Here is a 24,333-nt window from a genome sequence, read left to right as displayed (position 1 = left end):
TGGACCTGATTCCAAGTAAATTGCAGTGGCTAGACAGAAGCCTCTCCTCAGTGCAAAACACTTGAAAGCCCTCTTCAAGTTGGCAAAATAGCACCTGAAGGACTCTCAGATTGTGAGAATCAAAATTACCTGGTCTGATGAAACCAAGATTGCATTGTTTGACCTCAGTTCTAAACATTATGTCTGGAGAAACCAGGCACTGCTCATCAAGTGCCCAACACCATCTCAACAGTGAAGCATGGTGGTGGCAGCATCATGCTGTGGGGGTCTTTTCTTAGCAGCAGGGAATGGAAGACTAGTCAGGGTTAAGAGAAGGGAAATAGATCAAAGTACAGAGATATCTTCAATGAAAATCTGTTCTGCAGTACTGATGACCTCAGACTGAGCCAAAGGTTTACCTTCCAACATGACCCTAAGCATAAAGCTGAAACAACACAGGAGTGGCTTTGGGACAACTCTGAATTCCCTCAAGTGGCCCAACTAGAGCCCTGACTTAAACCCTATCGAACATATCTGAGAGACCTGAAAATGGCCATCCGCAGATGGTCCTCATCCAACCTTAATGAGCTTGAGAGGATTTGCAAAGAAGAATGCCAATGTTTTAGATGAATAAATATGCATTACAAGTGCAGCTTAAGCATTGGATTTTATACTTATTGTTCTCCATTGCAGCACATACAGACTTTTTTATTGTTGTTATCACAAATGCTCACATTGCAACATTAAATTTAGATAAATGAACACCTCTATTATCTGCCATTACAGTACAGGTGGATATAAAACCCTTTATGTTTATAGAAATGTCATCACTGGATATAATTGTGACTGGGAATGCAGTTAATGAGAGTACTGGGAATAATACCTAACAGGAAAGTTGTGTTGTAAATAATTTTAAATTGACAACTGACAGTTTATAAAAAATTGGTTACAGCATCTTGTTATTAATTACCCCTGAGCCTCTTCTGCACAGTCCAGCATTTTCCAATTGCTTAAGAATTCCCATATGGAAGCCACCGTTCCAACGTTATCAAAAACTATTGAGCATTCTGGATTTACTGATAACTGCAAGTTCTGAGTGCATAAACCTGTAAACAACCAGTCCATACACAAACAAGTCCGCATCTCTTCCACGTCACAACATTGAGGCTATTAATGCCATATTACATTTCAATAAAGTCAGTGGGGAGCACGCCGGTAACTTATGGCATTTACATATGACAATTTACCCATGAAATTAAATGTAAATTATCAAGGAGGGGGTGGAAGCAGCTCCATGGGATGCAGTAAGCATTAAAATCAATCCACTCAGAGAAAGAGTAAACAGGAAGAGTGAAGATAACCCCACTTCAACTGCAGGTCAGAAAGTCAAGACCATCAGTCAACACATCTGCCTGAGAGCATGTTTTAATACACATTGACAATCCACCACTGCATTTCTCATGTGTGCATGCATGCATCATGTGCTCAGTTATCCTTTTAGTAAGGAAAATAGTCACAATATGAGGAAATATTCCTTACAAAGAATTTTCTTTATTAATGTGTTCATAAAGGTTTCTAATGGCATATATTGAACTATATAAATTCATCTCTTACACAATAATCCCAAGGCCTTTGTGATTTTAAAACCTTAATAGTGGTAACATAATAATTTGCTATTTGTTTCTGATTGTTTCACAGCCTTTACACTTCAAAGAACCTGAAAACATCACATTCTCAACTCGACACAAAGGTGCAGGAATTTATACTAAAATGGTGCTCCTGGTCCCTACAAGTTTTTCTTTACATCCCAGCCTGCTGACTTTTTCAGCTCACCTTATATTTACTGCATGCTGTATGGACAGAATTTATATTTAGATACTACACATGGGGATGAAACAAGTGGGTCCTGCCAATATTAATGCTGTAACAAAGGAGACAAAAACTATTATCCAAAGTTGTTTTTCAATTCTTATTAAGGATGTTCCCAGGCACCTTTTTCCCTGTTTGGCCAAACATGCATATCAATTGCATTTAACAAACTAGTCTAAAAAGGAGACTCAGAAAACAGTCAAATTTATCACAGGGTCACTTCGTAAGCGTTCAAAGTAAAACGTGGCTAAAGTTAGCCAATAGCTCCACTAGCCTTTGTTCCTCTTTGCAGAATAGTATTGTGCTTAATGTGGTCACTCATCACTTCAGTTCAGTTGTTTTACAGCATAACCCTCAACAGAGAACGTGCAGCTTTATTTCCATTTCCTAGTTTCAAACACCTCCACACAGTGGAGTCCTATGATATGCTAAACGCTAAGTTACACATGTTTATGTCCAGGGAAGTGACAGGGGAAAGCTCTGGCAGGAAGCCAGCAGCCACTCCCTGAAGTCACAGCAGCTACTAGTTGCAGGAAACTTAATAGTTTTAGAAGAGCATTTTACTGGGATTTCAAGCCTGTATTCATAAAAATGATAGATATTTGTGTCATGATCTTTAAAATCATATGAGTATAGGCAGGAGCGCACTGGTTGGCTCTTATTAAGCTATTGTTTCAGTACAACACAAAAAGGTCGAAAAAGTTTATTACACTGCATAAAGCTTGTTAAGTTAGTAAAGTTCCTTTCAACTACCAGAGGGTTGCAGCGTGGACCGTGGATTAGGAGTTGACCTTGAGACATTGTTTTTGTCTGTTTGTCTTGTGTTAACCCCCCCCCAAAAAAAAGAAAATAAAATAAAACAAAAAAACATTCAATTTCAGCTGACAAGTTTTTCATAGGTTGAGTTCTGACAGGATTTCCCAAGTTTCTATTATTAAAGAGATATTTTTTCCTTTGCTGTTGTCAGGGACTGTTGTTAAGAGAAAATATGTTTTCATTTATTTGTCCAGGATTTTTTTTTTTTTTTTTTTTTTTTTACTGTTTTGTTTTCTTTGTGAAAATCTTAACCTTGCAAAGCACAAATGATGCTGATTGGTCCAAACCGTTTTAAGTTTGGAACAAACTGTGTGGATTGAAACCTTACAAGACGGATATGCCTGATGACAGACTGGCAAATCCAGTCTGTCATCAGGCACATTTCTGAATTAAAACCAGAGCAAAGCACCTCAATGAAAGTTTTTCATGATGGAAAAAATATTTGTGCTCTACGGCAGTCCTTCCTCTGCATGATTTTGCGATTTTTGAAAGATGGGGTTTAATTGTACTGTAAGTCAGTGTATACAATTGCTACCGCCATGGTAACAATGAGCTTGGCTGTAGCTGCAGAAAAGCAGCATTTTAATCAGACCTCCATGCAATGGAGAAAAAAGTTACTGGCCTGAACTGACAGCTCTTCATGCACATAGAGTAGTGTTGGGTAATTAATTGAGTTTAAATGTCAATCACAATTTTGACATCCCATGATTCCAAAAACAAGACAGTTATGATGGAACAATTACTGTGCTAAGTTCCCTGCTACACTTGTTTTGTCCGCACATTCTGTCATGTTTTGTTCATTTTCATCTATTGTTTGGTTTTTTTTTCAAAGTTTTAAGGGTGTTTAGGTTAGATGAATACATCTGATTTTAAAAACTCAATGAGTATCTGTGTTTGATGATTTAGATCTCCATCCCAATAAGAATAATCATGATTATGATTTTTGCCATAATTGAGCAGCCCTTATGTATGAGAATCCTCTATTGGATTGAGGTCTGGGCTTTGACTTGGCCACTCCAGAACATTCATCTTGTTGTCTTTTAACTATTTCTTTGCAGCTTTGCTGTATGCTTCAGGTTATTGTCTTGCTGGAAAATACATTTTTTCATAAGTTGTAGTTCTCCTGCAGACTGAATAAGACTGTCCTCCAGGATTTTTCTATATTTTGCTGCATTAATTTTACCCTCTACCTTTACAAGCCTCCTGGGGCTAAGAAGCATCCCATCAGCGTGATGCTGCCACCCCTGTGCTTCACAGTGGGGATGGTGTGTGTTTGTGGTGATCTTCAGTGTTTGGTGTTTGACAAACATAGTGTCTTGTGTGATGGCCATAAGGCACAGTATTGGTCTAATCAAATGGTCACTCAGTTTGTGAAGCCAGCCAGATCAAGGCAGATTTACATGTGTCATATTTCTTCCATCTCTTGATGATGGATTTAACTAAACTCCAGGGGATGTCCTGTGCATTGGACATTTTTTTTGCATTCATCCCCTGACTTATACTTTTCAGTAACCTTTTCTCTGAGTTACTTGGAGTGTTCTTTTGTCTTCATGGTGTAATGGTAACAAGGAATATGGATTAACCAGGACTGGACCTTCCAGACACTAATTGTGAGACTACAAGCACCAATTAGCTGGACCTCTGTTGATTTAGGTCACTCAATATTTATGCAGTCACTAAATTGACATTACATGCTTCTATTTAATTGGCATTACTTTGTAGAAATCTGTTGGGGGGGGTGTTGTATTTTTTTGTCAAAAAAAAAAAAAAAATTAATTGACCATGATTGATTAATAAAATCGTTAAAGGGTACAACATCTGATTGGGTGAATACTTGCTCTGTACCACAGGAAAGATTTGAGAAGGTTTGATAGTACAAAAATTAGATACTGTCCAGTTCTACTGTGTAGTATCATAGAAAAAGCGAAGTGTCCAGTAAAATGTAGGTGTTCAGTCTCTTGTGTATGTTGTTTCTGTTCTTGATCAAGCATTTGCCTTCTGTAAAGAATCAGTTCAAGTTGTCCGTTATATTCAGAGGTGTTAGATTACACTTTTGATTATACTGTTATCTTTGTGGAGAAGCCTTGTCTCTTTCTCGTGTGCTGAGAATATAAAACCTGAAGGCCAGAGTGTGTATCTTTTCTGCGCATACAATCAGGTTTGTGAATCTCTGAGCCGTCCTGTGTGTAGACACGAGTTTAGATTAAAAACGACCCTGAGGTTAACGTCACAGGTGAGAGATGAGTGTGTGGATGCAGGCCTGTGTTTTGTCATAATAGAGGCCACTCAAGGTTAAATTTGGTGAATTGGAAACACAAAGATTAAAATATACACCACTTTGTCATAGAACTCGTCAACACAACAAGGCTTTCCCTCTTTTCTTGCCATGTCCTTTTTTCTGTCGCATTCCTATTTCTTATCCGTGTGATTGCAAAGAAAGTTTTTGTGTTTGTTCGAGATGGATATAGCCTCTGTCCTTGGAGCTGCGCTGCTGAGTGAAACTTTAAAACGCCATCAATATGCCCCAATTATTTCTGCAAATGCATGAGGACTGAATAACAAAGCTGGAGAACAAAATCAATTCTGTGACGACTAGATGCACCTGTGAGTGCTACCAAACTTTTTATCTTTTCAAAGTATCCTAATTTAGTTTGCAGAGCTCTAAAACATAGTTGTGTTTCTCAAAGGCCTTGTTATGGTGAATGTTGTCTGTAGCAGTAAATAATGTGTCCCTCCCTCTCTCTGTTTGTCCACAGCACAAAGACCCCTAAGCGGGCTGTATTCGCAGGCAGCATGCAGCTTCTGGCTGGCATCAAGCTGTGCACAGGCAGAGTTCTCACCAACCACCCCCATTATGAAGATAAAGACCTGCGGGAGAGAACCAAACAGGTACTGTAGGATATGCTATACTGTCTGACATACACGAGGGAGAGGAGACGGCCAGAAGGGCTGGAAGGTAACACAAGCATAATGTGTGGTAAACTTACATTTAAAGTAAATAAAGGGCTATTACAGCGACAGCTTTAAAAGAGAGTCACAGTGATTTGAATGCCTATTAGCAGCACGCTAACAAAGGGAGTTATTAGAGTGTGTTCAGACAAAACACCAGGGAAAATTAAGAGGCATCAGTGCTGCATACAAATTCAACACAGAAATGTGATTGGATGTGTTCTTACTTGAGGTAGTGGAAATTGCTGCAAATAATTGTATGTGTAAGCTGACAAATGTTGGAAATTTTGCAGTATGTTTTTTTACATTTTCTTCTTGATTGGTCAGAGATGAGGAGCAAACAGAGAAACAGCGGGGAGCAGCAGAAAGAAGCGATTTTCTACTCTCTAAATGAACACAGATTTATAGAAAAGTGCTTTGACTTTCATTATGTTGCTGATAAATGGCAGTTATTTCAGTAATAGATGTGACCTCCCTCGTCCAAACATGTTGAGTATGTTTTTCCTGTCTTCTATCGTGCTTTATTTGTTGGTTTGTTTTTGCTTCCTCTCTGTTTTTGGCCAAAAAGGGCTTTTTTAAGCTTTGTGCAGTTGAAAATATTGTAGATCAAGAGTAAATATTTGATTTTAGATGCAATTTTGAAGTTTATTTTTGATCTCAGCATCCTGAGTCTTATTACTGATAGCTCAGATTTCTGATTTGCACAGTTTGAGTGAGAACCCAGAGTTTCTTGCAGCCTAATATTTGATAATGAACCCCACATCTTGAGTTTTCTGAGGCTTGTTTTATATTCTTTTGATGTAGCTGTGATTTGATGCTACTGTAATGGCTGACAGAGTCTGAACTCTACTCTTTGAAAAACAAAAAGAGCTGATAAAATACCCGCTTTGTGCCTCTGTTTGGGCCTGTGTCCATGAATGCTTTTTTTCTAAGCATCACTGATTTACATCCAGTAATCAGTGTTTTTAGTGTCCTGCATGCAAAAATGTCCCCAGTTTCAGCTGATTTTCTGTCTTTGCTCCCACAAAACTCTTTGATGAAAATAGTGAAACTTTTAGTACACTTAAGCTTTTGTTAATGCCACTTCTTCCTCACCTCATCAGTCAACATCAAGAAGGGAACAAAGGGGGATGACTGGCTGCTCAAAATTTTTCAAGTGGAAGCACTGTAGAACAAAGTTGTATGCTCTGGGGGAACAAGGGGAAAGAATGTCCATTATAAAGATTAAACCACACACTCCAAAAAATAAAAAGATAAAAAATGAGGAAGGAAATACCTCTACGTATTATAATAGCCAAATCACCCAACCCTTTAAATCCCGTTGTATCATATTTGATACACACTTTTATGAGACTTTTGTCCAATCCTCATGATCAATAAAGTAAAAACCTTGTGAATACAATCTGATAAATTATGAAAATGCCCTCCAGTGGATTATCAGTTGCCAAAAACACCTAATGTATCAAATGTGATACGAAAAAAAAAAAAAAACAGTCAGCCTTAAAAGACAAATATTTGTGGTGTGGTCACACCTCTGAATAACCTACAGCCAATGACAAGCATTCACCAGGTCTTCGGCCAGGGCTTATACATCAGTCATGTTGGTGTGGCCTTTCTCATCACCAGTGACATTCAATTAGAGGAAGCAACACAACTCAGGGAAAATCAAGGCAGGTGAAGCCAGCTGAAAAGCTATCAGCAACAAATAAGGACAAAATATACCATGGTCTATGGTCAGTTGATTATTTTAGTGGCATGAAGTCAGCTGCATAGTTTTGTTTTTTGTGACAGTGAGGAAAGTTTGTCTCAAACCCAGCCGCTGTATTGTGACCCTCCGCCTTAAGGGAGGTAGCTCCATTCAAGACATAAAAAATACAGATACTTAGAGTGGGAGTGGGAGTGACAAGAGAGTAGGTTGGGAAAAGCCTGTCTATTTTAATTCCCTGGTCTAGAATTGCTGCTAATACCAGGACATGATTCCTTTACATTGTTTCCATGTTTTCATGGCGACATTTCCTCCAATAAAGTACTTTTTAAGGACACAGATTTTTAAAACAGACTTGACAGTCACTTCCAAGGCAAGAAAAAGTTAGTAGGCCATTTGTGTACTTGAGTATTGAGATACAGGAAAATCTCATCACTAATTATGCTAAATCTGAACGTATACAAACTGTGAAAATATAAGAAGCACACTAAAACATGGTCTAGTATAACCTAATGCAACCTTGTTTTAGGCATACTTTAAAAATCCAGGTCCTGTTGCTAACGCTTGTGGCTGTACTTTTTTTTTATTTGGCTCCGGTATCATCTATTTGACATGTTACATAAGATGGTTTAGCTGAGGTTAAAGCAAGGTGCTGCACAAACCTCTGCAGTAATGATGCCATCAGGTTACATGACACAGCGAATTACTGAGACACTTACAGGTGAGTACCAAACAGAAGAGCTGAAGGTCACTACCAGCCTCTTACAGCAGTCCTGATAGCACTGGACAGGCAGCGTTTCCAAGGAGACCGGGGTCATTCGAGAAACGCTGCATCGACTCAGACTACGCACTGTCTGCTGTTTGACATGAACCGAATGTGACCAGAGGAAACAAACGATATAATGCAGGTTAACCGAGGTAAAGGAAGTTTGTTGTATAAAATCTGAGAGCCAGCAGAGACATTATCAGCCTGATTTGGACAGGTAGTGTGTCTCTGTGTGCCCTGAACAGGTGTGAATGCTTCTCTGAACTCGTCAGTTTGTCTCCACCATCCAGCTTGAATTATTCCTTTTTCTGTGTTAGACATCTAGTTCTTCAGAAATGTATTTAATCAAGACTTTACAAGCTCCCGGTCTTTTATCACCATCTGTTTTTTATTCATGATGTGAGCCGCATCATTATCTCTTAATTAGCCTAAATAAGTTGTCTGTTATGAGACACTTTCAGTGGGATTAGCATCTGATTCAGCTGATTGTGTAAATATATTGTGTTATTTTGACTGGAGCAAAGCGGCAGAGTAGTTTGAGGCTTAATCTGTGAGGGTCTGTGATGAGGACCGGGGCATGGGGCATCCATACTAGAACTGTCAAAATGAAAGGACAGAAGGATTGGAATGTACTGTAATTTCAGTGCTTCAGTTCTCATTTTACTTTAGTTCACATTCATCTGAGAAACCTCCCATTGAAAGGGTTTGGGAAGAGCAGGACTTTTCAATAAATTCTCAGGAGGTGATTGGACAAACATTTTGTCTTTCACATTCATTACAACCCAATCACAGCATGAGACAAAATATTGTAGTATGCGTGCAACTCTGGTTGTAACCTGAGCTCAACAGACAGGCGCTGCCGTTGTGTGTGAAAGGTGGAGATTGTTGGTGGATAAAACTCATGCTGAGGCTGGGCAGGAGAAGTGGAAAAACATCCTCTCTGCCAAGAAAAGCTTTCAGTGTGGCTCTTTGCTCTTGTTTTCATAAAGAAATGAGGTCAAGTTCTGATGAAACTGCTGCTATACTATAGCTACATCTGAGCTAATTCGCTACACTGGTGGTAGCCATTGTATATACTGGCTTACAGGACAACTAAACCACCCATAACTATCACAAACTGAAGCAGGTCAGGAGAAGAGCAAGAACATCTTTTCTGTCATGAATTATTTAATTAAGAAATGTGGTCCAGTTCTGATAAAACAGCCCTTTGTACAATAGCAATATCGGAGCAAATGCTACACCAGCAGCATCCACTGATAACAGCTTCCAGGAAACAAAACCAGCCTGTAGAAGCAGTGTTTTTGCAGCTTGTGCCACAAACTGAAGGAGCTGGGAGCCCAATTCTACATTGTGTTCTAAAGAAAGCTAGCCCACTACATGCCACCAGCGGTAAGACAGAGCTCCCCTGGACTGAAGAGATGTTGTCCACGTACTTCACATGCAGGTACTTTGAAAGTTGTGTAAGAAAAATGCTATTCATTGTGTTCCGCTTTAAAATGATTTTTCAGGACAGAATTTGGTGAGTTTGACATTGTTTTACTGTAATTGTGCCACTAAGTCGATGTGATGGTGGCGCTGTGTTGTAAACGTTGTTCTGTTTAGAGCAGAGAGGCTGCAGGCTCGGGGTGTCGAGCCTCAGCCCATGATTACTCGGACACAGGAGACAGTTGTGAAACCCTGGAAGTTATACAGAGCAGCTCAAATTCATAATTGTATGTCCGTTTTTTTGAGTGTCTGCACTCCTGGTGATATAGAAATGCTGTTTGCATCTCTTTCTGTTGCATGCACATCATCAGCCCTCAAGTCTTTGTTAGTCTTCAGCAGGCCACAGCATTATAGAACAATACATTTTGATATTAAACAGATCAAACTTAAGAAAAAAAGTTCTTGTCACATTTCTGGCAGAGAGGATATTTTTCCACTTCTCCTGTCTCCTCTCCCAACCAGCCTTGGTAAGAGTTTAAATCACCAAATGGCTCCACGGGTAGTGAACAACGATAGTGGCTGCTCACATTGTCAAGCTCACATTGTGTACTCAGGCACATGCCAACTACATTATATGTTTTCTATCTGTTATTGGCTCATAATGAACGAGACTGGCATAATATTTGTGCAGTCACCCTTTGAGATTTTTCAAAGGTTTTGTTCTTCCCAAACAGACTCTGGGCTCTTGCCTTGATGGAAGTGAAACATCCCCAGTGTATACTAAAACAGTCTATCTGGTAGATCAGGCTAATTCATTTGGACCTTCTGCATTTTATCTAATGAAGAAAAGTTGCAACCACTTCTACTTTCTTGTTTTCTGAGGAGAGCTTACATTTGTTATGCATATCCACAAGAACTAATTTTATTTTACAGTTAAGTTACAAAGCAGATTTATTTAGAGTGAAGAACCTACAGAGTCCTGAGAACAGAATACAGAAAAGTCAGATTTAAAATACCATGACTGAATCATCATTATACATAAGGAGTCAGAGGAATATTACTTTAAAGGTTAATCTGCCTCTGTAGCTGTTGGAGTGCTCAGATGTACTTTCATACATTTGATGCTTTTTTCTTGGCTGTCTTTGTATTATTAAACACTGTAATACACAGATGTTATATAATTAAGTATGGCTCTCTTCCTTTTACTTTCTGTTCCTGTGGTGACAGCGTCTTTCCTGTTTTTGTGTGCTGCTGAAGATGTGCATCCGTCTCTTTCTCTCTGCTGGCATCCTGGTGAGAGACGGGGGAATTCTGTGTATATGGGGGCCAGTGACCTGCAGTGATTGTGTGAATGAATATAGGATCAGAGGATGCTCATGGTGCATCCATTAAATCAGACTGAATGGTAATGGAGGAACAATGGAGCCTAAAACTGCTGCACTGTAGGAAAGAGATGAGATGGTAGAGGTTGCACTTTAGTTCATCTTCTTAATGTAAAGTAATGCATTATTTATGCAAAGTCTCTTGTTTTCTATTTATGTTGATGCATGAGTGGAGGGTTTGCAACAGAATAAAACACACTTAAAACCAGACTGGGGGCACTATATTATTCAATTTGATTCTTTTTATTCTTCAGAATTTATATTTTGAAAAGTATTTTCATGCTGTTTTAGAGCAACATTATGTAGGACTCAGGTTTAGTGCACTTTTGCACCAGCCAAAATCCACTGAGTACAACTTGAGCTGCACTTTTAGAGCACTCGTAGTGTTGTTAAGCCTTCTACTCTAGGAATACAGACTTTTGTTGACAAACAGGTTGATAGAGTTGGCAACGACCTTATGTATGTATATGTGCATTTTGCATTTGCTAGTTGACATAGGGGTTTTAAGTTTCCATATTTATAGTTAACTTCAACACGGACAAGAAGAAAGACAACTTTTTAACGAAAGATGAATTTAGTCATTTATTTGTGTAAAAGCCTGAGACATAGCATTGGTTAGATTAGTCTCTGCACCCAGTAAAGTTCCTAAAAATGAGGCAATGGTGACACTAACAACAATACAGCTTAGCATTTTTGTCCAGCTTCTTGCTTGGTCATTCTTTTTTCCTTTGTCTTCATCCCTCACTGTCTTCTTCAGTCTGGTAGCTTTTTCACTGAGGCTGTGGTTTGCTTCCAGAAAACAGTTGATTGCTCTCTCGGGGTTTAGGAGAGAGTCTTTACCCAAAGAAGCAGTTCAAGAATCTCTGGGTCTTGGTCACAAGTGAGGGCTGAATGGACTGTGACAGGTGGATTGGTGCAGGATCAGATGTATTGCAGGCATTGTACCAGACTATTGTGTTAGAGAGGGAGCTGAGGCATAAGGTAAACCTTTCAATTGACCCATGTTTAGCAACCTCAGGTACAGAGTCATTTTTGGCAGCTATTTTTAATTTTGGTTTTAGTTTAAGTCTTTAGACGAAATGCCTTTTAGTTTTAGTCACATTTAGTCATTTCCTTCTTTTTTAGTTGTAGTCTAGTTTTAGTTGACAAAAACTCAAGACATTTTAGTCTAGTTTTAGTCCATAAAAATTCCTCACATTTTAGTCTTTACTTTCAGCCAAGCATTTATTTTCTTGCGTAAATCTGGTACCAAATCATGGTAGTGTGTTCTATGCACCCTGCCAAACCTGGGGTCCCTGTTTTGTACAGCTGAGAGACACAATAGATACAGATGCATTGTTTTTTGACAGATTTACCCACAGTGGAGAAATATCATGGATTTAGAATGTCTGATAAAACTACATTATATTTAGTCTAGTTTTAGTCATCTTGACAAAAACTAAACTTACTTTTTGTCAGTTTTAGTCATCACAGATCTATTTTTGTTAGTTTTAGTCTAGTTTTTGTCGTCGAAAAAAAGCTGACGATGAATACTTTCAATAATAGTTTTAGTCGACGAAATTAACACTGCTCAGGTAGTGAACAAAAGAACAAGATCGTTGATATAAGTGGTTGAAAAGAGATTTTTTGGAGGGTGTCCGGGCTCAGTCTTAGAGATACGGTGAGGAGTTTGGAAAGCTGGTGCAAGCTTGGAGGAGAGCTGTTGCTCCTTTACATTGAATGAGTCAGTTCTGGCATCTGGTCATGCCTCCTGTCCTCCTTCCTTTCATACTTTCCACAGGGGCCAATTAATGTGGAATGTACTTTATATGCAATTTTGCAATACATGATAATATTTTATTGACATTTAATCCATGGCAGGTGATGTTACAGTGATGAATTTATAGTTTTGATTTATTGCAATCTTGGTTTTGATAAATGGAGAGGTTAGGACAAAGTTTTCTTTCAAAGGATAACCCTGCTGTTATGAGCAGCCTCATAACAAGAAAGAAAGAGAGGGGATATAAAGAAAGCAGCTGTCCTGATTGAACCACTTCGAATTAGGACAGCTTATTTTTTTATTATAAATCTAATGTGAGACAGCAGACTACAATCAGTGTATCAAAGGAGGCGCAAAGCAGCAGACATTTCCCTCTCTGTTTATCTGTAGAGCCTGTATTAGACAACACTCACACTACTTCAGCCATAACGATGGGAGAGTGGTTGAGATCCATTAAAAATCTCACATTACACTTGTGTATGGATAAAATGCAGGTGGAGTTGGCAAAGGCAAAGGCAAGCTGTCTGCCCTGCAGTAGTCTCCGACTGGACTGTGTCCACACAGGCGAGGGAGGAGTAGATATCCTCTTTATCTCTGCTATAAGCTGTTAGCAACTGCTGCTATGGCTAGCTTGCAGAGGAAGTGCTGTAGGGCAGAGACTGTCAACAGGTGTGTGTGTATTTCCAGAATTAAAGCATTTTATTTATTACTTGTATTTGATAGGGACAATGCAAATTACACAGTACAACTCCAGCCTGTTGTAAGTGACTGATTTTTCACATATAGAGATCATAACTTTTTTTTTTTTTTTGCTAGTTTCCATCTCCTGTCTCATAGCATATTTTAAAAGTGACAGTGTAGATAGATGTTTTGACCTTCTATCAATCTGACTGGATAATTAATCTACCAATTGATGTATTGATATATATCGATGGATCCTTACAGCCCTATTGAATACTGGATTAAATTGAATAATTTTTGCCCTGATTTAATTTTGTTTTAATTTGACCCTCTGCAGTACCTGCTTTCTTTCCTTTTCCCCCTTTTTATACCAACAATATTCACCATATATAAGCTAATTATGGATGGAAGAATGGATGCAGGCTTATTTCCTTCAAACGAGAACATGGTAGCAGATGAGCTTATTAATATTCATTTGTTTTTGATCCTGCATTGTTTGCATTCCCTTCTTATGAGAAGCGAGACATGATGTGTGTGTTTGTGAGTGTATGTGTAGGTAGGTCATCTCGTGGATAGCTGAGTCCATGTTTTGCCTCCCAGCGGGGAGTCAGCCATGCTGAGCCGCTGGCCGAGCCTGAGCCAAGTGTGAAGCTCATTAATGATCCACGACACTGCTGCAGACCTTCTGGGCTCCAAGTGTGTGTGTTTGTGCATGTGTTTATGTGTTGAAAAGCTCAATGTTTCTTTCACTTATTTCCGTTCTTTTCTGGGAATATTTTTTGTCTCTCTACAAAATGCCTCATTAGTGAGCAAAGCACACAATTATCCTCTTAACCTGCGTGTGTGTGGGGGAATATGTTGTGGGAGATTTTAAGGGTAACTTTAGTGTAATTTTACATTTTTACACTTTAAATTGGAAAGTCGGTTATAATGGTAGGGAGAAAGGGTGTGATTACAGTTACAGTGGAAGTTAAATTTGATGTCAAACTTGAACAAGTTGTTTATTTACTACAGTATACCAGCCCTCATTTAAACCAACACGGTTTTCCAACACTGCTGCAGGGCTGAGTCTGTCCCATGAGACACATTTTTAGGAAAATTCACTCACTGTAGTACTTGCTGGTTGCATGATTTGTCCATTTAAATCTGATGCTGTGTGAAATTAAAAGTTCTATTTCATCTACAATGATGAACCATCACTGATTTCAAAGTTCTGATCAGTTTGGTTCAACACTTGTTTGTTTTCCCTCTGATTTAGTTTCATCCAGGATTGTTTTCATTGAGATTTCTTCAGTAAATATGTTTTAATAGAATTGAAAACAGACTTTCATCACAAGTTTAACTCAGAAAATAAATGTTGTTGGTAATAGAGTTCCAGCAGAGAGGTTTTTCTCCCTCAAACATTATTGGGGGTAAATTACAAAGCCAGGAGATCTTTAGGCAGAGAAAAGCAATCATAAAATCCACACAATCCTAAACAAACCCACTTTCTGCCTGTCTTTGTGAGAGCAGGTGTATCAGATGTACGCTCGGCGCTCCCCAGAGGAAGTCTACGACATCCTGAGAGCCATCGGGGCCGACTACGTGGTTCTGGAAAACAGCATCTGTTATGAGCGGCGACACAGGCGAGGCTGCAGACTGAGAGACCTGCTCGACCTGGCCAACGGACATGTGGGTGGTATTTATTTAACATGACTCACACTGACTGCCCGTGTGTGTGTCTCTCTGTTTGTGTGCCATCTCCTTTGCCAACTTGTGTGACGGGGTGAAAGCTCTCTGCCTCCGCACGATCAATACTCTCACTTCTCGTCCACACGTCACTGTCTCTCACGCTGTCACCGTCTTTTATTCTCTTCCCTCTCCTCCCTTCGTCTCCTCCCTCCCCCACCTTGTCTTATTTTGATGTGGGATGATGTGCATGGTGGCTATTTGGATTATCAGAGGCCAGACGAGTGTCAGTCTGTTATTCTGGCTCTCTGTGGTGACACTTGAAACATGAAGACTGTGAACGTAGATGTCACCCATCTTTCTCTCAGACAGGTTTATTGAAGGATGACAGGGTTTACATCTGCCTCTCTTTTTTCTTCCTTTCTGACTTTTGTGTTTATTTCTATCGTGCTTTCTTGTCTTTCTGTTTGGATCCCTTTCTGTCTGCCTTGTTTATCCATTTTGTGCTTTCACTCTTTTCTTATTTTACTTTCTCTTTGTTTAATTCAATATTCTTTTTCACCCAATTTCTGTCTTTTACTGAGGAGAATGCCAAGTTCACTATGATCCTGAAATGGCAATGAAATGCAATGGGCAAATTCATAAAGTCTACCAGGACATGAGGGCCACCCTGACCATTTGAATCGCCCAGAATATCATTGATTATGGTTGTCAGTGTTGATGCAAAAATAATGATTCAGTGTGGTTCCTAATAGTTGCATCAATCTCTTTTAATCACAAATAATCACATACTTTATTATTCCTTTCGGCACATTCTGGGTAAGCCACTGCAACGTCTCCCTGCAGCCATGGTGATGCAAAATGGGTCCACCACTGCTCTTTAATGTCTCATCTAACTAAAAAAAACTCACCGACTGCTCAGTGGATTAATTGGACGTGCATTTATTCAACTTGTAACTCCTGATGTTACATGTGAACACACCATGACATTATGTTCACATTGCAATCATCAGTTTTCTGAGCTGACCCTACACACATCATAACTGTCTTTCAGCTTGGTAAATGAGATAATTAATGTCCAATCTGCAGATTTTGACAAGGATTTCAACACTGGATTAAGATATTTAAGTAACAGGACTTGCTGCATTGGCTGGTTAAAGCCAGTGAATGCATGCTTCTCCAGCAGTCAGAGCTACTTTTTTCCCATTCACGTCAGCTTTTGGTCCATTGTAGAATGCTGTTGGGACATTATTTACTGTGATACTATAGTGTGGTTAAAGCTTACAGTTTAATTGATAACTGGGAAAATTTGATCATGCTATGGTTGATGCCTGTAATCGATTTGTCTTTAGTTGTGGCATAATGTTTGTCCATTGAGTGAATCTCAGTTGAGTCAGTGTGTAGTGTTGCTCCTGGTACACTGTGCAGACAGGGTATGTTGAATTTTTGAGATTAGAGACAGGGACAAAAATTTGTCATGGGACCTAAATAGAAGTATTGCAACTCTGCAAAACTTGCGGATTCATGTTCAATCACCTATTATAAGAACTTAGGTGAAAAATAAACTTTTTGTTTTTACTTTGGCCTCCCATGTCCCTGTTATAGTAGCATTTTGTTACAAGTCTAAAGTCCAATCTTGTATTTATTTTTACTTCATGTTACAGGTGTAAGAGTTTCAAGACAGATACAAACATTGCATCAGTATGCATAGTTCAACTTCCTTTTTTTTGTAAATTAGGGGCTGCATCTTCACTAAAACTGTTAAAATAATCAGCCAACATAGATATTCATAAAGTCAAGTTTATGAGGAATCAATCACTGCAAAGTGGCTGTCAGATCCAGCTGGCAGAAGAGCAAAGTGAAATCAGAGGCTCTGACAGGCTGTCAATCACGCTGTTGGTGTTTGTCTACATCAAGTTTATCTCTATGTGTTGCTGATATATTGATTGGCACATGGCCCCATTAAAACTATACATTAGTGTTAGCAGTCTGTCATTCTTGTCACCGTTGATGATGACATGCTCGCTCTCTGTGCCTTCAGATTATGGACGGACCGGGAGAGAACGACCCGGACCTCGTCCCCGCCGCCCACCCTCGATTCTGCGAAGCAATCAAGACCGATGATTCAGCCTACTCCGCCCTGTTCACCAGAACTTTTCAAAATAAAACCTTCCATGTGTACAGACTCAAGAAGAAACGCAAGAAAAGCTCCAAGACATCGTCGGAGACCAGTGGGACTCAGTAGCAGGAGCAAAGCTTCAAGATAAAAACTCCACCGGAGGCCAGAGGGGAGAGAGACGGAGGAGAAGAAAAGAGTCCTCACTGTTCCTCTGTCTCCTCTCTGCACCGCGCCCAGCTGTGATCACGACCATTATTATTTTAACACACGGCTCTGTGAACTGTGCTGTGAGAGCAGCAGGCCGCTTTAAGCTCTCGGCAGCTACATTTTAGAGAGGGGAGTGTGGAAGCACCTTAAGGAGACCTGCTCTAGGCTGATCTGTCAACGCCCACACAACCCTTCACCCAGCTCTCTTCCTCCCAGCTCACACTGGCACAGATGGACAAACACAGAAACAACGAGACATCTGTGCAGAGTCCAAAACAACACGAGACCAACAATTACTTAGTTTCATTTGAACCCATCAGTCTGTCTTCTTTACAGAGTCTTTTAATGAACAAACACTTTTAAGTTTCTGTTTCCATCTGGGGTTTTTGAAAGCCTTCATCAAATTTAGATCAAACAGCCAAACAATATCTTTGTTTTTCTGCATCAAGCATATTTAAGATACAAGAGGAACAATTGGAAACCTCTCTGGGTCCAAAAGACCTTGAGCAAACATTATTAATTTATTTTGTTGCATGCTACAGCATCTTCACAGCACTTATTCAGTTTTTTTCAATTGACATTAAAAAGCTTTCAGAAACCTATACATTCAACACTAAAATGAAATATTTTTTGGAGTAAAATACATTCAAGCAACAATAGCAAACTTTTAAAACCAAGTATTGCTTTGAAATTTGTTCTAATTAAATTAAAGAGCCATAACTCAACCAGAAAGTCCCTATTCATAGCTTTCACAAGACACCACACACTCCGTTGAACTTCCACCTGGAGGACAGGGACAGCCTTCTACTGCTGTACAACTTAGAGAAGTCAATGGTCTCATTTGCCACCTACATGTTTTAGCCAGATTAGTTTTTTAGTTTTGTAAAGCATGCACTGATCAGTGGGGTTATAATTCTACAAACACCACCAGAGACCAGCAGATTAAGGCTGTTAGATGCTGTTCCTTTAGAGAATAAAAAAAAGTCGAACTGAACAGAACTAAAATATGAGCACCAGAACACTGACTGACAGCTGGCCCTGATCCTCATAACTTTAAGTAAAGAGAAGTAGGTGATACTAACTGTACTTACAGAAGAGGAATTTCTTGCCTTTCACTTCCCAAACAGTAGGTTTGATCCTGGTAGTGGTGTAAGGAGAAAGGATGGTCCTCTCTAGTGGATAAACCAGTGTATAAACATAGCTGAAGCTAATTGGCTATGAATTTTGATTTTTACCAATTTAAACTATTCTAATGTGCTGAGAGAGGCCCAAAAAGACTAAAAACTGGTAGTTTAAGGATGCAGATGGCCCAGTGGTTAGGTTGCAACCCATTTCAAGACAGTCTGGCTGCAGACTGTACATCTCTGACGACCAGTCTCTCAGAGCATTCATTTGAAACGCTGTCTCAGTCAGAACAGAAGTTCTGTAATTTGCCTGTATAACGTATTTTCAGGTTATGAAATAACCATGCCTTTAGCTTAGTTAGCTTTAGCATAAGCAATGCTAGCAAATAATAATGTAACTTACTACATAAGCCAATGGAGTTACATTAGTTTTAGTTAAATAGCTACACTAGCTGTGTGGCTATGTTATTTACGTAGCTTACACAGCTAATGGAGCTACTTAAGCTACATTTGCTACATCAGAATCTTTGCATGGAGGATAAGCTTTTTCGCTTGTAAGTAGACTGTTTACCCTGGCTGTAGTTTTGTAGTCAAGTTTTGCGATCAGGTCTTTTAACTTTTGGTATGCTAACCCTAACCTTAACCATAAATGGAAGTTTATTCCGATTTAATTTCAAAAGTTAGAGCATGTATTTCCATTGTGATACAGACCGTGTCTCAGATGAACAGTCTGCAAGAGCGCTGTGGCCAGATCCCCCTCCCCCAATTAAAGAAGCTAGTTTTCCAGGCAGACAGACCAAGCTTGAATCCCAGCTTTGGATCCTTTGTGGCTGGCATTTCTACTGCTATTCTTGCTCTGTGATTTCCTGTGCAATCCATTATCCTGTCTCTGCTAAATAAAGAGGAAAAAGCCCCAAAAAATCAGTCTTAAAAAATAAAATAAGATGAAAATGAGGCGGCACTATGTGACCCCACTCTTCTAAACTCTTTGTGCCCTCCAGGCTTACACAGCAGTCGTGTAACTGAAAGCTCTGAATAGTGCTTAAAGGAGCATATTTTTAAACATACACTAAACAGCACACATGGGATCTGATTTTTCCATGAAAATGCTGGGAAACTTTAGGAAAAGTTGAACACAACAAAGCTGTGGATCTTCATGACTGAACCTGATATAAAGTGAGCTAAATTTTAAAGACCTTACTGTTTTAATCAAATAGTTCTCATTTGGGCTTCTGCAAAAAGATCCAAGAATATCAGACAAAGAAGTAGGTACAAATTAGGAATAAAATAAGGCTGTATAAACATTTGATGTTCAAATCTTAACTGATTTAATAAACATGGGAGACAACAGATATTAGGACCGTTAGAACCAATTATTATCATTACCCTCCAAACGCACACACTAGATAATTCAGCCAGACGCCAAGACCAGATACCTTCTGTTTGTGGTTACCATTTCACAAAATTTTACATTCATTTCACTGATTTTCCAAGGTCCATTTCTGATGAAACTTAAAAAAAATCAAAATATTACCAAACCGTATCCTCCAAGGTCTGTTGGTTTTGGTTTAAAGCCCCAGAAAACCTGAAAGGTGCGCCTTCAGTCTGGTGAGGTTTAAATTCCTTCTTTTACTGTGAAAAATATTCCATTCAAATGTCTCCTGATTTATTTATTCAGATTTTTAACAAGCACATTCCCTGAAAATGTTTGACTGTGTGGTTTGTCCTGTGTGTATTTTTACTCTGCTGCTAGATTTCAGCTTGGTGCATTTCTACTATGTTTTACCAGCTCAACTGTGCTACACCAGATTCTTTATTTCTAATTAATGTATAGTATAGTAGATGAGATGGTCATAGTGTGGCTTCACAAAAACTGCCAAGAAACCAAATTACTCTGCGGCTTTGATGAATTTTGTTCAATTGAAGGTTGCAGGAGCAAAATTAAATACTTTTGATAAAAGCAGGGAAACATTACTTCCTGCTCTCCAGTGTGACTATACCCTCACTGGGGTAAAAATGTCCTGAGACTTATTGACTTTAGATTAGAAAACATGGTAGCAATGCAGTTAACCTTACTGTATAGCAGTGATCATCAGCTGGCAGCCATAGCAGACCCCCCAAAGCCCCTCATCCTGCCCCACAAGATGATTAAATTCAGAAAATGAGAAGAAGGGAAAAAAAGCTGTTGTGGTTTTTAGTGTATCTTTTGTCTTTAAATCCCTACAGCTATCAAATCAACCCCAAAATGATCAAGATTTCAACCTTTTTGTCAGGAATGACTTAATTTTTGGTCTATTTTTTTAAACATGTACTTATCAGTCCACTTCTGATTAAATCTGCAGTTTGTTGTGTCAACTTTTCATTTCAGGCTTTCGGAGAGTGTAGTGTAGTAATGTTCTTGGCTGGCTTTTAATTAGCTCGAACAGACATCTGCTTTGAAAAATCTTTTCTGAAAAAGCAGGGTTTATGTGAAGTAGAAACCTACCATCAGTAAGTTTCTAGTATAGACTTTATATAAAAGGCAGAATGTTACACCTCTAAATGACTTTACCATTCAGAGACCACTCCCATCCTCTCCTGCACCTGTACTGCCTTGGCTCCAAGAGCTCCGGCTTTAGTAACACCGATGCTAGAGAAAACAGCCCAAACAGATAGTGTTCAGGACCACCACGGTCCACCACCACACTATAGCCTGCTTCAGGGGACTCTGGAGGGGAAAAATCCTCCATCTTAAAAGATCACTCTGAGGAAGATACCCCCTTATTGATGAAGACATATAAAAAAAGGAGCTGTGTCTTTGGCTGAAAGTAGTTAAGAGTGAAGTGGTCAGATGTGGAACTGCATTTGTGTTCCAACTGACTTTAAGCCAACGATCACTCTGTGACAGCAGGAGCTGTAGTCTGACTGCTGTCTTCACACATTACTGATATATAAACAACATTTTAAAAGTTGAAATCCAGCTCTTTGATGCGGTTGAAATATGTGATGTCAGTTTAATCGTCCATGTTGACAGAAGACACCCGTATACACCTTTAGCCCACTTGACTTTCATGTGGAGTTTTTTGGAAACTCCACATGGGCTTTTGTGTCTTTTGCACTGAGGAGAGGCTTCAGTCCAGTCACTCTGCCATAAGCCTAGAAAGGCAGATGGTTGTCCTGGAACTTCATCCTAGATCACCAGAGCTCAGTCAGACTGACCATCAGGTTCTTGGTGGCCCCTGTTACTAAGGCTCTTCTTTCCCCTGATTGCTCAGTTTGGCTGGACAACCAGCTCTTGGATGAGTCTTGAAGAGTCATTTAATCAAAAAGGAGTAAAACTAGTAAAAACAAAACAAAAAAATCATATTTAAACAGGTACCTTGTAATACCCTTAGGGGAAAGTAAAAACATGAGTAGAGTCAAGGCCAGTTGAGCAAGAGCCTCTTGGTGGAAATGTACCATTTGATTGAAAAGTCCACACTGAATAACTCTGACCACTAGCTTGACTTGAGTTTGGCTTTGCAGTGATAGATTTGATCAATAATCCTAAAACATAGACAGAAACATTGTTGTCAGTTTTGATTTCTGCTCAGGTAAACGCCATGTTGTACCCGCTGTGAAAATGTGTCATTTTTAGCGGTATAACTGAGGTCAAGGCTGGTACTAAGTGATATTTTTGACAGTGTTGTTTTGTTTTGATTGCTGTCGGCTCTGTGATTCTCATCAGCAGCAGCCTCAACCTTTCCACTCTCTCTTCTCCCTCTCTCACACAGAGAGCTACAAACACACATGAATAATGTAAGTGGCGAGGAAATTGCAGCAGGCTGACAACGATGCTGATTCCCCGCCGCAATCCAAAATAGTTTGTAAGAGAGAGAGGGAGGGAGGGAGGAGGGCAACACTTGCATATCAAACTGAGGCTTTGTGGTTAGAGAAGAAAGTGAGGAGGAGCGGTAGGGCGGGGAGGACAGAAAAGGCTCATGTTTAAACAGCAGCAGAGGAGGGATGAGAGCGCATCAAAACACGGATTCACAATGATCTGAGCCACTTTCTCGCGTTCTTTTTCTTCCTTCGAAGAAAGGGAAAGAAGAAGGAGGAGAGGAGGTGATTGAAAGGCTGGAGCTGTGTCGGTAATTATGAGGCGTCCAGTCGCAGCTGCTGGCTACAAAGAGCTGTTCTGTTGGGTACAACGCTCACACGTACGCACACACTTCCCCCTCGCTCCTTCATCTCAGTCTGCCTATATTTGTACTCTTGTTAATAAGGACCTCTGTCTTTGATAATCCGCACACTCGCAGATGCATGAACACTCCTGCAGCGGTTGTTGTGGGGCTTTAGATAACGTGTTGTTCGTTAACCGCGGCCTCATTGTAATGCATACCAATCAGATCAGTGTGCCACAGCAACAGCTCTCCCCTCCTACCCTTATATTGGATGTTTAATTTAGACGATGTCTGATTGCTTTATCCCAGAGCGAAGTGATTCCATTATGTTTGCCTAATCAGACTATACTAATGTCATTTTTGCAGCGTTCTTAATTTCCATACATATTGGGATTAGTAGTTCATAACAAGTCATACAACCTGCATATATTTTCTCCTTAATGAAAGAGGGATGACGAAACAGTGTGTATGTGCAGCTAAACACGTATTTTGAGAGTTTTTAAACTGGACGTTGAACATTTTAAAAAATAAATGATGCTACTTTATTCATATTCACGTGAAAATTGATTACTTTATACTTCTAGAGAGAGGGACTGCAAGGTCAAATCACATCAGGGTCTGAATTCTGCGCAATATAACAGCCCTTTTCAATCCTAAAAATTAGATTTTTCAGATTTGTATCTTTCCTAGCACATTAAATGGCCTGAAAATGTGGACTCCCTCTCTACTGAGGAAACCATCTCAAATCAAGGTCCATTAAGAGATTCTAAAACCCTCTAGGACAGTGGTTCACAACCTTCTTTTTCCTTTGGAGTATGGCGGACTTGATTCAAAAGCAATTTTCACACATTTACTCTTGGAGATTTTCAGAAAATATCCAGCAAAGCGGCCCTGAAATCTTCCTGAGTTAGTTGCTCACATATGCATCTCACATTAGGTGACCATGGCTAGAGTTATACTTACTCTGTTAATGTGCTTTCATGTATGCATCCATACATCCATATGCATCTGCGTCATGGATGGCCTTGCAAATATACTTGCCCATACAAGACAAACTAACTGGAAGACAAAACTATAGGATACATGCAAGAGCTAAGACCATGTGTAAGGTTTAGCTATAAACAAGGAGATTGTTGAGTGTTATCGATTATGCGTCAGGCCCAGTCTGCACACCTCTGCTTTTGCATGAGCAATTATACTGTACCAATGGAAGACCACCTCTGCCATCCATGCCAGGACCAGGGAAGTGAACCATGCTTGAGTGCAGGAAAGAAATCTCACATTGGTCAAACAAGCTTGATTTTGATTTTGTCCTAGTGTGGCTTACCTGATGAGCTCAAGCTGTCACGCAAAGTTTCACACATCCATCTGGAACACCTCCCATAGACAGTGTTTGGGAAAGGGAATAGCATTTAAAAAAAAAAAAATCGGAAGGTGATTCGATGAACGTTCTGTCTGTCACATCTTTACGGGCCAATCAGAGCAACAAAACATGTAACATCGTAGCTGCTACTGAGGTGTAAACTCCATAGAGAGCTGCATAACGCTAACCATGGCAACTGTAGACATGTCAGTACACAACTTTTGTCATTTTTGAAAAGAGAACAGCTCACTGTTGTTCTTTGTTCTTTTAAAGAAAGAAATGCCATCAAGTTCTAATAAAACTGACGCTATAGCAGCATCCACGCTAATCTCTTTCGCCATAATTGCGCCAGCCTCTCATCCCTGTTTGCTTACATCAT

The 24,333-nt window shown here is 39.6% G+C and overlaps 1 protein-coding gene across 4 annotated transcripts in view; it reads left to right on the top strand.

Annotated features, from left to right (window-relative positions):
- dpy19l3 (dpy-19 like C-mannosyltransferase 3) overlaps positions 1-24,068 on the top strand; it is a 134,369-nt gene extending 110,301 nt beyond the window's left edge. For 3 of the 4 annotated variants that reach the window (XM_041787092.1, XM_041787083.1, XM_041787075.1), the window contains 3 exons: positions 5,421-5,553; positions 14,844-15,002; positions 17,041-24,068. In XM_041787092.1, the coding sequence (XP_041643026.1) occupies positions 5,421-5,553; positions 14,844-15,002; positions 17,041-17,244 (496 nt within the window). In that variant the 3' untranslated portion in view covers positions 17,245-24,068. Of the gene's footprint in view, positions 1-5,420; positions 5,554-5,940; positions 6,014-14,843; positions 15,003-17,040 lie in introns of those variants that run through there. The other variant, XM_041787101.1, reaches the window with a different exon arrangement.
- The last annotated feature ends 265 nt before the right edge of the window (positions 24,069-24,333 follow it).

Source organism: Cheilinus undulatus, linkage group 1 (genome assembly GCF_018320785.1).
Source record: "Cheilinus undulatus linkage group 1, ASM1832078v1, whole genome shotgun sequence".
Taxonomy (NCBI): Eukaryota; Metazoa; Chordata; class Actinopteri; order Labriformes; family Labridae; genus Cheilinus; species Cheilinus undulatus.
The sequence above is the reverse complement of the archived record's forward strand: the minus strand, read 5'-3'. Positions and strand labels throughout refer to the sequence as shown.